Genomic DNA, 14366 nt, shown 5'->3' on the forward strand with positions numbered 1-14366 from the left:
ATGGAAACACGGGTCACTTTCCAGCTGTGCTGTTATCCTGATGAGTGGCATCTATTTTGAGCTGTCTGACATTGCTAATTTAGCTACAAATGGCTTTGGGAGAATGATGGAAGTGGGGCCGAGGGGTAATTGCACGAAGGAAAGCTTAATGTGCAAAGTGTCAGCTTTTATTGTTTTAAGCCAATGAGTCCTAATGAGTTTAAAAAAATAAGAGTGAGCTAAAGCATACATGAGCTGAGTGAAGTGATTCCCTTCTTTTTGCTTATTTCTCCTTGATCTATGATAGAAGCTTAAGCCAGGCATTTTGAAATAATAAATTGTAAGAGTGTGGTCCCCTTTGGGAATAGTTTGTGGGGCTGAAATAGGTGATGATGTTGGCAAACCAAGAAATGGATTTCAATGTGAAGAGAAATGCTGCCAAGGTTAAATCCCCAAAATAATGTTGGACGGTGATTCGTGCATCTTCTTTGGCTTTCATGGCTGTTTGGGATTTAGACACAAATGAAACGCTGCCCCTTCTGGTTCACAGTGTGGAACAAAGACGTGCTGTAACTCCCCTCTCTCATTCTTCCAGTGCTGCGACTCCTGAAGGAGGGGGCCGACCCCCACATGCCTGTGTCCTCCGGAGGGTCCCTGCTCCATCTGGTAAGAGCTGTGATGCCCGGGTGGGAGTGGGTGACATGCTGTGGAAGGGGAACCAACTGTGGACTCCAAACTCTGCAGCGGAATGCACTTGTAACAGACGACGACCAGTGCAGTGATGTGCTTCAGAGGAACAGGCCTGAATAGTGACACGCTGATGCTTGTTAATTACTCGTAATATAGTTTGTAAATTGTTGTTGTTTAGCTGCTTAGTCATGTCTGATTCTTTTGCAACCCAGGGACAGAGGAGCCGGGTGGGCTGCAGTCCATGCGATTACTCAGGCAAGAATAGTGGAGTGAGTTGCCGTTTGTTCCTCCAGGAGATCTTCCTGATCCAGGGATCGAACCTATGTCTTCTGTTGTCTACTGAATTGGCTGGAGGATTCTTTACTCCTGAACCACCAAGGAAGCTCATCTTTCTCTCTTTCTCTCCCTCTCTCTGTCAATTAATTCTATACAAAATTATCAGGAGACTGGAAACCAAATGTTTCATAGCGTGTTTCAATCAAGCAGAATGACCACTGGTTGGCATTACTACAGACGGGATTTTAAGCCTGGGAGAGGAAAATGAAGTAGCTGATCTTTAGGGCATGTCCTAAAAGTCAAAAGAAAAACATAGAAAAGAGAATAAAACAAAGGAGAAAGCATTAGAAAAGGGGGTGGGGGCATAACAGTTAGTAATAACTGGTTCTGACTTGAATGTGATTTTTAAAAGAATAAATTAAATCTAAATGACATGGGAGGAAGTCAAGGACCCTATTTTCAGAAAACTTAAAAAATAAAAAGCTGCAGATATGGTAGTAGAATAATAACATTTGAAGCAGAGAGATGCTTTCAGCTCAACAGTGCCCTAAGGGCAGATTTTGTGGTCTGCATATGAGGTTTGAAGCTAATAAAGCAGATATGAACAACAGAAAGATGTTAAATGTAAAAGTAGGAGCTGTCATATGGCTCTATTACATGTGGGCAATTTCTACATATCTTGGAAGACATGCAACATTTTACATATTCACTGTCACAAAAAAAAAAAAATAGTGAGTTAGTGAAAGTTGCTCAGTCGTGTCCGACTCTTTGCGACCCCATCCATGGACTATACAGTCCATGGACTTCTCCAGGCCAGAATACCGGAGTGGGTAGCCTTTCCCTTCTCCAGGGATCTTCCCAACCCAGGGTGAGATATATATATATATATATATATATATATATATATATATATATATATAATACAAGGCTAAATTGAACGGTTTTGAATGATAAAATATACGGCCCAGAGAACCGTATTGTTGGTCAGAAATAGGAAGACACGGCTTCTTTACCGTTGAGCCAGCTAATCTTTAGTGAATGGAGTTTGCATATCTGCATTAAAGAAGATCCTTTTGAACATGAATTGTATTCAACAAATAAGCAGAATAATATTGCATCAATTATAGAGCATTAGGCAGCCCTCCTTTCTTTTATTTACTTTCTTATCCCACTGAGTTTTTACAATTCTCTGCTCATGGCCTGGATAATATAAATGTGAATAAAACTTTACTACATTCTTGTGGAAACAAGCAGGGAACGATTAAGTGAATAAACAAGTAAATAACCACATAAACAAATAAATACAGCCGTTTCACATGCAAGAAATTTTTGCTGTTTCAGTTAAGGGCAAAACTTAAGTAAAGGGAGATGTCAATAGTTGTTCAATTTAGTGGTCTTTAGGACAAGCGTAAGACATGATTTTGAAAAAATGCCCAGATTAATATAAAAGCCTAATTTATAATTGTGTACCAATATTTTAAAAATACTGTATTTCTTCACTTAGCACAAACCATGTTAAGGGAGGTCACGCATCGATCAGATGGAAGCTCTCTAACCTGGGGCTGGATCTGAGCCTGGTTGCCTCCTAGCGTCACCTGGCAGCTGTAAGATGCCAACATCGACCTTCTGGTGACAGCCCAGCCTGGAGATTCTGACTTCACTTTTCTGGGGTGTCGATTGAACTTTGGGGTGGTGCAGAACTCCCCCAGGTGATTCTAATTTATGGGCAAGGTTGATAACCACTGCCAGCAAGAGAAACCTGTGTCTGCCAAAGCCTGGGGGGCACCCAGGGTGCAGGCAGTCATACTACACACGCAGCAGAGTAGAATGGTAACTCAGAATCTGGGTGGACAACACAGCTGAAGAATGTAAGCCATTTCTCTCCAGCACAGATTGAGATGGAAAGAGATTTCTAGAGCGTTTTGGCTGTGAAGTCTCTGTTTTATCCTTAGAAAGCCGCCTCGCTCCAGCATCGACGGAGATGGAGAGGGTTCTAGGGTGTTCTGGCTGTGAAGCCTCTGTTTTATCCTTAGAAAGCCGCCTCGCTCCAGCATCGACGGAGATGGAGAGGGTTCTAGGGTGTTCTGGCTGTGAAGCCTCTTTTATCCTTAGAAAGCCGCCTCGCTCCAGCATCGACGGAGATGGAGAGGGTTCTAGGGTGTTCTGGCTCTGAAGCCTCTGTTTTATCCTTAGAAAGCCGCCTCGCTCCAGCATCGATGGAGATGGAGAGGGTTCTCGGGTGTTCTGGCTGTGAAGCCTCTGTTTTATCCTTAGAAAGCCGCCTCGCTCCAGCATTGACGGAGATGGAAAGGGTTCTCGGGTGTTCTGGCTGTGAAGCCTTTGTTTTATCCTCACATCATTACCTGGCTTACATGACATTTCCAAGGAGCCATGTGGCCCATTAGTTCTGGGCCCCAGGTTTGGCTGTAACAAGCAGTCTTAGACTAAGGACTTCCTGGAGATAAGATTCTCTTCTTGGTCAGTATCACTGGCATCCTTACCAAGAGGTCCAGCAGTCTGCATATTCTCGAGGAGACCACCCTGGCCCTGCCTTCTTTTCTTGGGGGCACTGACCCCTCCCTCTGTGTCCCCCTTCAGAAGGTGAGCAGGAGGGAAGTAAGTCACGTGCCAGCTGCTTTGTCTTTTTTCCCCTCTGTGTGATCACATGGGGTCCATGTACCCTTTCCATTAAGCTTCAGGAGACTTCTAAGCTCACAGAGCCTCGTTTTTTTTTCCCATCTGTGAGTTGGGGATGTTATACAAGCTGATACTTTCAAAGTATTTACTACGATGAACAGGACTTCAAAGCATGAATTGTGTTGATCAAATGACTTTCAAACCATAAAGCGATTTTGATATGTTAGATATTAATCAATACTTGCCTTGCATTGTAGTATTTATGATGTATTTTCATCTCGTTTGACTTTTTTTATATTCATAGTAGATCTGTGGGGGTGGGCCTAGGCTTATGTACTTTAGTAGGTAAGCAGCTGAGGAACACAGTTAAACTCACACAGCAGAAATTAGTACCAGAGCTTAAGCTCTGACCTTCTATCTATAAATACTGTAGTCTTTCCACAGTAAGTTTCCCAGCAATACCTGGATTAAGTTTTCAGAGAATGCATATTCCATTGGACTAGTGGCAGATAGATATTTTCTTTGGAAAAAAATCATGTCGATTCATTGTTGACAGCCCATCCATGTCTACAAATGATGAAATTTTGTTCTTTTCATGGCTAAGTAATATTCCCCTGTGTTCATGGCCCATGTCTTCTTTGTCTATTTCTCTGTTACTGGACATTTAGTTTGTCTCCATGTCCTGGCTGTTGTAAATGGTGCTGCCGTGAACATTGGGACGTGTATGTCTTTTTGAATTATGGCTTTCTCTGCGTATATATCCAAGAATGAGATTGCTGGATCACATGGTAGTTCTATTTTTAGCTTTTTAAGGGACTTCCATTTCTCCATTGTGACTATATCAATTTGCATTCCCAATAGTAGTGCAAGAGATAAGAATGTAATGTATTTTTACTCTCTGTGCGTGTGTGTACATGTGTGTGTTTGACAGATGGAGAGAAAGAAGCAGAGGAGGATGACCACTTCTTCATATACACATGCTGTGTCCAACTTTATTGAGCACATAGAACTCCATCCTGTCCATCAGCAAAGCAGCGGTTGCTTTCTTGACCTTTGCAATACGGCCAGGATGCTGCCGTCTCTCTTCACCTGGATAAACAGTCTTCCCCTAAACCGCCCTCTCCCCTGGGCCTGCAGCTTCCTCGCACACTTCCATGGCCCCATCTGTGTCCAGCCTGCATTCTGTGTCCCCCACAGCAGCCAGGCTGGGTCACTCCTCCGTCAAAATGTCCCGGCGACTTCCCTTCCCGCTCAGGGGAGACCCCGAGCCCCACCGATGGCCATGCGGGATGAGCCTACACTCCATGCCCACAGGTCCAGGGATCTCTGCTGCCCCTCCTGATCCTTTAACGGGCCCACCAACCCCAGCCTCCCCTGCTCTCGCTGTTACTCCACTTTCCGATGAAATCCACATGGCTCCCTCCTCTGCTTGCTTCGCGTCTCTGCTCAAAAATCATCTACCAAAAACACTCTCCCAGGGCTTGTCCCCAAGGATATGGTAACCGACCCCCACCGGACCACAATCAGCTCAAGTTTATGTGGTTGTTTGTCTCCTTTCTTATCACACAGTTGCCACCAAACAGATTATAGGCTCAGGGTGATTATGTTCTGTTTACCAGACTGTCGGCTGGCTCGGACTTGGCCAGTTTCATCACATCTGTAGCACTCACGGGAGGCCTGGCACTCAGAGGTGCTCAGTCGATTTGTTGGGGAGCCACATTAACCCCTTAATTGCTTAATTAATTAATGTGATGCTGTGATAGATATTACGAGTTAAGATGCAAGCAGTCTTATTTAGAATGGAATTTTCAGAAAGACAGAGAAATAAACTGATCACAGCAGACCTGCATGAGGGATAAGCAGGCGATAAGAAAGAGGAAAATGATGACATCACTTGGCCACCTTCAGAGGTCAGTTCTGAAGCCTCCTCTGCCCTTCTGGTCAGACTTACTCTTTTATCCAAGGTCTCATCACACATGGTCCTTGCTTCTGCTATAAATCTTGTCATAATGGATTGTAATGAGTGGAGAACGTGGCTTTTCTCTCTGCTAGAGTAAATTTTCAAAAGCTGTGACGTCTTAGATACGTTTGTATCCTTAGCCTGTGATGCATGGTAGGTACTCAGTGCATCCTAAAGGGATAAATGGGCGGATGAAGGGATGGGTGGATGGATGGATGAACTCTAAGAATATAGGGATCTTTGCCTAATGAGACGGCCCAGGGAACAGAGTAAAAAGATTCAGAAATGGTAGAGTTGGAAGAAAGAAGAAATGAGAAGATGAAGGTGATGAGGTGAACAGGAAGCACTCATTTAGCTCTGAATCCAGTGCAAATGCTCTGCATCTTTGTACTGTTAGACTTTGGTTGTCAGGCTAAGATGAAGAGGCTTTGAAGCTGGAATACATGTAAGAAAACCTCCTGACGGCTGCAGGAACGTGGGCTCAGCACCGAACCTCCTTTTCCGGGGGTTACTGAGTAAATAAAAACAAATAAAAAATTGCAGGTTGCCAGAGAGACAAAATTACAGGGTTTCAAAATGCCTTAGGTACCGAAAAAGGCAATTTCGCCCTTGAAAATGTCAAGCGTGAGCAGCTCTGTGTTCGCCCCACCTCTTGGGTATCCTGCATTATGAGTCCTGATGCTTTATCAGCACCAACGTGCTAATTATATATTCTTAGATCAACATCTTTGAGAAAAAGACATCGCATGCTTGTGCAGGGCATCAGGAAAAAGCTGTGGAAGTTGCTAAGCTTTTCCAGTTTCATTTATTTAACTCCATTTATTCACTGAGTATCTGAGTCTAAGTGAGATTTCTGGAAGACCTCTGTTAGAAATGCCCAGTAACTGTGAAGTTGGAGAAGAATAATTCCATACATGTTAAAGGTGGATAATTGATGCATGTTGAGGGCTTAGTTGCTTCTGTCGTGTCTGACTCTTTGCAACCCTATAGACTGTGGCCCGCCAGGCTCCTCTGTCCATGGGATTCTCCAGGCAAGAATACTGGACCCACATCTCTCTCCTGGGACTCCTACATTTCAGGCAGATTCTTTACCGCTAAGCCACGGGGGAAGCCCTGGATAATCGATACACAGGTTTTAATATTTTTCATCGTATGCAGTCTTTAGTTTTATCACATTTTAATAAGCTTTCAGTAAGTCTGAATTTGCCTATTTATATTCAGTAATTCATGAATCAAATCTCTGGCAGGTGTCAGCTACTATCAGAGGAAAAGTAATGAAAACAAGTAACCATCTTTTCCACCCCAGGGATTTAGTCTCTTGAGGGCAGTATAGAAAAAACTCAGACTTAACTCTTTGGAAGGAAAGGTGTTATGTATGGAGTTAAAAACAGAGTCACAAAGGGCTTTGCTGAAATGCTGTCTGGAGTTTTATTAATAAGTTCAGATTTTAATGTATAAACTGTTGAGAAGGAGCTCTTGGTTCTAAGGAAACACCCTTGACTGGAGTATGAAATGCAGATTCTTTTGATTCTGTGCTATGACAGCAGAGGTCCATAGCAGTGGAATTTCAAGTGGCTCAGTGGTAAAGAATCCGCCTGCTGATGCAGGAGATACAAGAAATTTGGGTTCAATCCCTGGGTTGGGAAGATCCCCTGGAGAAGGACATAGCAACCCACTGCAGTATTCTTGCCTGGGAAATCCCATGTACAGAGGAGCCTGGTGGGCTACAGTCCATACAATTGCAAAGAGTCAGACACGACTGAGTGACTGAGCACACACATAAGCATAATGGAAACAAGCTGCAACAGATTCGCAAATATGCTCAGGGCATATTGTTAAATGTCAAAAACAGGTTAGGGAATAGTACATTTTCTAGACTCGAGAGAGATAGATGGAGGAGGGGGAGAATCTTTTTCAACAGCAGAGAAAATCTTGAAGAGTAGATAAGAAATTTTTATCAGTGACCCAAATGGGAGAGGAGGCAGAATCTCCTTTTTCTTTTTAACTCTTTCTGTTTACATATTGCTTGAACATTAAAGCATGTATGTTTCTATACAGTAAAAGAAAATAATGCAAAAATACTGTGAACTGTGTTTTTATTAGAAGCTTGAATTCCAAGTGTTTTAATCACTTTCCTGCTCTGCTCAGTCGCTCAATCTTGTCCAACTATTTGGGATCCCAGGGACTGTAGCCCACCAGGCTCCTCTGGTTCACGGGATTTCCCAAGCAAGAATACTGGAGTGGGTTGCCATCTCTTTCTTCAGGGGATCTTCCTAACCCAGGGATTGAACCTGTGTCTCCTGCATTGGCAGGTGGGTTCTTTACCGCTGAGCCACCAGGGAAGCTTAAAAATTAGGCTGTCTTCTAATTGCTAGTTTTAAAGGTAATTAAATAATGACAAAACCAGAAATTTATCCTGTAGTCCCCATTTCCAATGTTGTCAGTCTATCGAGTTGTCAGTCAGTCAGTTTGAAGTTTTCCTACAACTCACTGATACTCCATTCATTTATTTAGTCATTTTTCTCTCTGTTTTATGTCATATCGTTTTTACTGCCTTTAAGTCACTAATCTTGTCTTCTATAATACCTAGTCTGTTTTTCCTTTCTACTGTCCATAGATGCGGTTTTCCTTTCTTATATAAGCTTCTTTCCTTGTAAGTTAGTACAAAAGGGGAGCAAATTCCTCACCAGTTGAGCTCCACCTCCAGCTTCCATAATTGGCACTAAAGTTTTCTGTATGTATAAAAGAAATTTGGAATAGGAGTAAGCCTATCATGGTTTATTGCAATAGTATATTTTCTTTTCTTTCTTTCTTTTTTTTAGTGCGCTCGGTATGATAATGTCTTCATCGCAGAGATCCTGATTGACAGAGGGGCCAATGTCAACCACCAGGATGAAGACTTCTGGACACCGATGCACATTGCCTGTGCGTGTGACAACCCTGACGTTGTCCTGCTGCTTATATTAGTAAGTAAAGCGATCCAGTTTATTACCATTTGAAGAGATTTGATGGCATAGAGAAGTCTAGATACTTACCTAAGTATCCAGACGTAGAAAAGTCTACATACTTAACTAATACTCTTTGATAGTATGTGATACTTCAGTTGAGAAAAAATACGTGTGTTTATGTCAGCACTTATTTGCCTGGAATTACAAGATAATTAGGAGACTGAGGTTGTGGGTCACTGTATAGTTAGGAAAGCCATTTTGTAGATATACCAAACTGAACTCCTCTCACCTTTTTCTTGGAAATTGTATGCCTTGATACCTCACAAGTCAGAGCTAACTAGCTTGATGATTATTGTCTTCTCTCTCAATTCATTTTCCTAATGTTCAGCCAAACCGGGCATATGATAGTAAGGATATACGGCTTATATTGAATCTTCTTCTCATGTTAAAATCTAGCAAAAAGGTGCCTACAACATTTGTGTTTCCAGGAAAGTGAAAACTTTAAGTATAAAATCACTGGAATTATTTTGCTGTCATTGTCTTCAGTTATAGCTCAGATGTAGACATGGATCCTTACACATACTGTAATTACTTTAGAATTGGAATCCTTTCTGATTGGTTTATCTCTAACAAAGATTTTAAGAAATTATGCAGGATTGTTAGAATGCATACTAGAATATAAGAGTAAGAATGAATGATTTTGCTTTTTTGCTTTATTGATAAAAATTATACAGTTCCTTAGTGATTTTCTATTATGTACCTGGCTTTTTACAGAAGCCCTCAAGATTTTACATGCAAGCAAATCGATACTCAAAGATATTAAGCAAGTTGCCATAGTCCAGAAAACAAGGTGTAGATTTGAACCCAAGATTGTTGTCCAAAGTTGATCCTTTTTCCGGTGGGTCTTGGTGCCTGCTCTAACCAATCGCCGCATGCTTGATGGCTAAATATAAACGAACCATATTGTCCTACATTTTGGAGACCAGAAGTCTAACATCAAGATGCTGGCAATACTGTAAGCACTGCCTCTGTGAGCTCTAGGGAAGAATTCTTCCGTGGGTTCCCCTAGCTTCCAGAGACCCCTTAGAGTCCTGGGTGTTCTTTGTTTAGAGATGCCCCACTCTCATCTCTGGCTCTGTTATCACAGGACCTTCGTTCCTATGTGTCTGCATCCAAATACCCCTTTATAAAGACACCAGTCATAGGGTTTAGTGTCTACCTTAACGCGATACAGCCTCATCTCACTTTGATCTGCAAAGACCTTATTTCCATATAAGATCTGTCACAGATTTTAGGGTTAGGACTTGAAGATATCCTTTTAGAAAACACAATCCTGCCACACCGTTTTCTTCTCCCTTTTTACGATCATAAGCAAAAGCATTTAAGGATGAAGACTATGACTGGAGATGTCTTGTAAGAGGTTTAATTTGGCCTAGTTTTGTCTAATTTGTCCCTCAAGAATTTATATATATATATTTTTGTTTTTATAGTAGAAGTGTATGTCACTGGGAATGTGTTCCTTTCAAATCCTGGAATGTGGTGGCTATAATAAATGAATTAAAAAAGGTAAAGGAAATAAGAACTGTTTAGCTTGAAATAGAATCATTTGGAGGGCTCGGACTCTACAGGAAAACACACAGTAAAGCACTTCGCTCATTGGTAAGAACAAGTCTTCATTTTACAGAAACTTAGCCTAAGAGGAACTGCACTGCAAGTCAGCATAAAGACCGTGGGGTTTGCTTAGTTGCTTATTATTATAGGGACAATTTTTCAGAAGAGAACCATATGACCTTTCAAGTGACATTATGAAATCATCAACTGTGAACTGTTTAGAATTCTCTGAACTCATAGAAGAGCAGGCTAACTTTTCAGAAATCATTTATTCCTCACTTTCCCATGCTTATTTGTATGTTTTGGATGTGAGGCATGTGGCACTTTGCTTCCCAGATCAAGGGTCGAACTCACGCCCTCTGCATTAGGAGCATGGTGTCCCAACCACTAGACTGCCAGGAACATTCTAATATATATATATATATTTTTTTTTTTTGAAAGTTCAACCACTGGATGACTTGAGTGATGCTGAACTTTAATTTTATAAGAATAAGTTAGAAAGTTAGATTCATAGCTTTTGCTGTTTTCCTATGTTTCAATTTATTTTTTTTCTGAATATTAGTTGAGAGATTCAGTCACTTTTTCAAGCCCCGTCTCCATTTATTTTCTCTGATTGTGATTAGTTACGCTAAACCTTTGCCAGAATAGGCTTTCTATTTCTGTTTCATTCATGCAAAATGCCTATGGTTATTCTGAGAACCCCATATTCATGTGATTGCACTTGAATTCTTAAAATCCTTCTCTCATTTCCTCAATGTATTGCTGGATAAAGACTTTCTTGAGTTCAGAGAATTTGTCAGGCTTTATTTCACTGCCTGCCAGGATTTCCTTCCTGCCTTCATTCTGGAATATCTGTTTCTTTCTTCTGATGGAAAAGGGTAGGAGGATCTGACTTCTTTATAGAGTCTGCACTTAGTCCTGGTCTAGGCATCTCATAGGATGCTGACAATTTAAACTTTTACGGACAGCCAGGGGAAGGGCTCGAGAGTGGCAGGGTTTGATTTGAAGGCACAGAAGCTGCAACCACATGCAGAAGACTCCCCTTCAGCATATGGAGGCTGTGGTCTCGAGCAGAAGACTCCCCCTCAGCATATGGAGGCTGTGGTCTCGAGCAGAAGACTCCCCTTCAGCATATGGAGGCTGTGGTCTCGAGCAGCATGGCTGCCAGAAATATCACTGATGGACCAGAAGTAGAGAATCACCCTGACCACCCTGAGGGCAGGGATGAAGCATGATTACAACCGGAGCAAGAACTGGTGCCTGTGGTGTCAATATAGAAGGTACACAATAATTATAGAAATAAGTTAGACATACAGTGGCAAATTAGTTAGGTCTTCTGTGTGACTTTTTGCATATCTGAGGAAATATATGTGAGCCTTGTTCTTGTTGAGGTTAAACAGTATCTTCCAAGGAAAATCAAGAAGCTCTGGCACCAATGCCATTTCCCAAATTCTTGCTCAGAAAAAAAATGACAGTCTGAAGAAGTACTAAATTGTTGTCTTGACTGGGGACACCCCCTTCATGTCATTGTCAGACTCAGTGATAGCTCCATTTTGATGAGAAGGATTTCTCGACACTCCTTTTGGGGTGCTTTTATTTTATTCCCCTATTCTTTGGCATTTTCTCCCACTCGCTGCTACAATCATCAGCACATTAAACGATTTCTTTTAAAATAATACCATAGTGATTTGCTGTTTCCCAGACTTTAAGAAACTTCTGTGTTAGCCAAGAGTAAATTGTAAAAGCTGAAAAGTGGTTAACTCAAACCATCTCTTGAAAATCTTGACTTCATATTTATTTCAACCTAATCATATATATATATATAATTATATTGCATACACATCTGATTCATGGCCTGTTTTATTAGCGCATCTATGCCTTGAATGTATACTTGTAAGCATCAGAATCTGCTCTGCCTCTTACCTGTGGAGAGAGGAACCACAGACTTTTCTGTGCTGTTTCTTACCATGGTGTCTTAATAGCATTGCTCCGTGTCCACTTCTTCGCTGACATGACTTTGAATAAGAGGGTTGCATTTATCTGAGGCATGCTAGATCTGAATTTTCACATTTGATTTTTTGTTGTGGCCACAGTTGCTAAGCTGCTTTGTCCTGTTAGCAATCCTAAAACTGTGACCAGTCTGTCCACTTTAGCAGCCCATTGCATTTTGAACCATAAGAAACAAATCATTTTTTTTATAGTGGAGTTAATCATTTCAAATGGAAAATAATTTGAGTTAAGAACTATAAGATGCTTCTATTGGGGGAAAATGAATTACTTGTGCTCCTGAATAGTCATCTCAGATTGTTTTATCTTGGAGAGGAAAAGCTTTGATTCTTCACTTGTCTTGGATCTGTTTAATAAACCTTACTCTAAAGGGTGTCTATTATACATACTGTCAAGAAATGACTAATAGATAACTGAAGGATAAAGTGTTATTTAATAGTTTTATTTTTCAAGGGATGACAGGGAACGGTGAATTGGTGAACCCTTACTGTTAAATTTTCCCAGGATATCTTGCAGTATATTTTCACTCCCTGAAATCACGAAGTGTAGGAGATACCAGCACATGGATAGTCATTTAGTGAGTGAGACCAATACCAATTCACTAATAATGAAACAGCAGTGTTTCAGTACCGACATACTATCTTTGTGTCTCTCCAGTAACAGAGGACCGATCCCCTGAAACTGCCCTGTGTGTTTCCCCCACCTTTGGCCTTTGATGTTTGCATGTCTCATGTGAGCGATGTCTCTGCCTGCGGGACGTAGTGTGTCGCACACTGTTCAGTGGGCACAGCGGTACCAGGTCCTTTTAGCGGGCGCTGCAGGCAGCTGCCGGGACCGAGCAGTTCTGCTGCCACTGAAATAGCAAGTGATGTTTCAAAACACACACTGCCTGCTCCATGCGAGGTGGCCGAAGCCGATGTGTGCTGTGCTCAGTCGCAACCCCATGGACTGTAGCCTGCCAGGCTCCTCTGTCCATGGAATTTTCCAGGCAAGAATACTAAAGTGGATTGCCCTTTTCTCCTCCAGAGATCTTCCTGACCCAGGGATTAAACCTCTGTCTCTTGCATCCTCTGCACTGGCAGGAGGATTCTTCAACACTGTACCGCCTGAAGAGCCTGGCCAAGTTGATAGACCAAAATTAAATCATTCCAAGACTTCATTCATTCATTACTTAGACTATTTCCAGGTTAAATCTTAGTACACTGTTTTCTATATTTGTTTAATTATAAATTACCCTTTCCATCACTTTGATCTGTTAAATATTAGAACACAGGGTACCTTGCCATTTCATGACATTTTATTTCTCCCTAGAAAATGAGCTAAAGCCTAACAGTTCATGATACGCCTTGGTTTCCAGTTGGAACTGGGCAGAACATATGAGTATCACTCAACTCTTTATGTAAACAATGACACACACGCCAGAGTTAATATTTTTTTCAGAGGTTGGTCTTGCCTTCAGCTTTTCTGAGAAAATTGAAATTTTCAGGCTTCAATACCTTCAACTTCCTACTAAAAACTGTATTGATTTTTTCCTAAATATACTTCGGCTTTCTTCCACCCTTAGAGAGGCATTTGTTCTCTTTTATAAGCTAATTGCTTCCACATCCTCTTCAGAGTCTATGAGTTGCTCCTTCTACAAAGATTTCTCCATCGTCATTTATGGAGCTTTCATTTCCATAGTCATCCTTGTATCGTTTTCCTTTAACTTCATTCATGCTTATGTTCCAGTCCATACCATTTCTGTCCTTTATCGAGTCCATCTTTGCATGAAAAGTTCCCTTAGTAGCTCTAATTTTCTTGAAGAGATCTCTAGTCTTTCCCATTCTATTGTTTTCCTCTATTTCTTTGCATTCATCACTGAGGAAGGCTTTCTCATCTCTCCTTGCTATTCTTTGGAACTCTGCATTCAAATGGGTATATCTTTCCTTTTCTCCTCTGCCTTTAGCGTCTCCTCTTTTCTCGGATATTTGTAAGGCCTCCTCAGACAGCCATTTTGCTTTTTGCATTTCTTTTCCCTGGGGATGGTCTTGATCCCTGCCTCCTGTACAATGTCACGAACCTCTGTCCATAGATCTTTAGGTGCTCTATCAATCAGATCTAGTCCCTTGAATCTATTTGTCACTTCCACTGTATAATCGTAAGGGATTTGATTTAGGTCATACCTGAATGGTCTAGTGATTTTCCCCACTTTCTTCAATTTAAGTCTGATTTTGGCAATAAGGAGTTCATGATCTGAGCCACAGTCAGTTCCCGGTCTT

The 14366-nt window shown here is 41.5% G+C and overlaps 1 protein-coding gene across 2 annotated transcripts in view; it reads left to right on the forward strand.

The window, feature by feature from the left end:
* MYO16 (myosin XVI) overlaps positions 1 to 14366 on the forward strand; it is a 519236-nt gene that overhangs the window by 158821 nt on the left and 346049 nt on the right. For both annotated transcript variants that reach the window (XM_027557960.1, XM_027557959.1), the window contains exons 3-4: positions 575 to 645; positions 8365 to 8508. In XM_027557960.1, the coding sequence (XP_027413761.1) occupies positions 575 to 645; positions 8365 to 8508 (215 nt within the window). The remainder of the gene's footprint in view (positions 1 to 574; positions 646 to 8364; positions 8509 to 14366) is intronic.

This window comes from Bos indicus x Bos taurus, chromosome 12 (assembly GCF_003369695.1).
Source record: "Bos indicus x Bos taurus breed Angus x Brahman F1 hybrid chromosome 12, Bos_hybrid_MaternalHap_v2.0, whole genome shotgun sequence".
NCBI classification, from domain to species: Eukaryota; Metazoa; Chordata; class Mammalia; order Artiodactyla; family Bovidae; genus Bos; species Bos indicus x Bos taurus.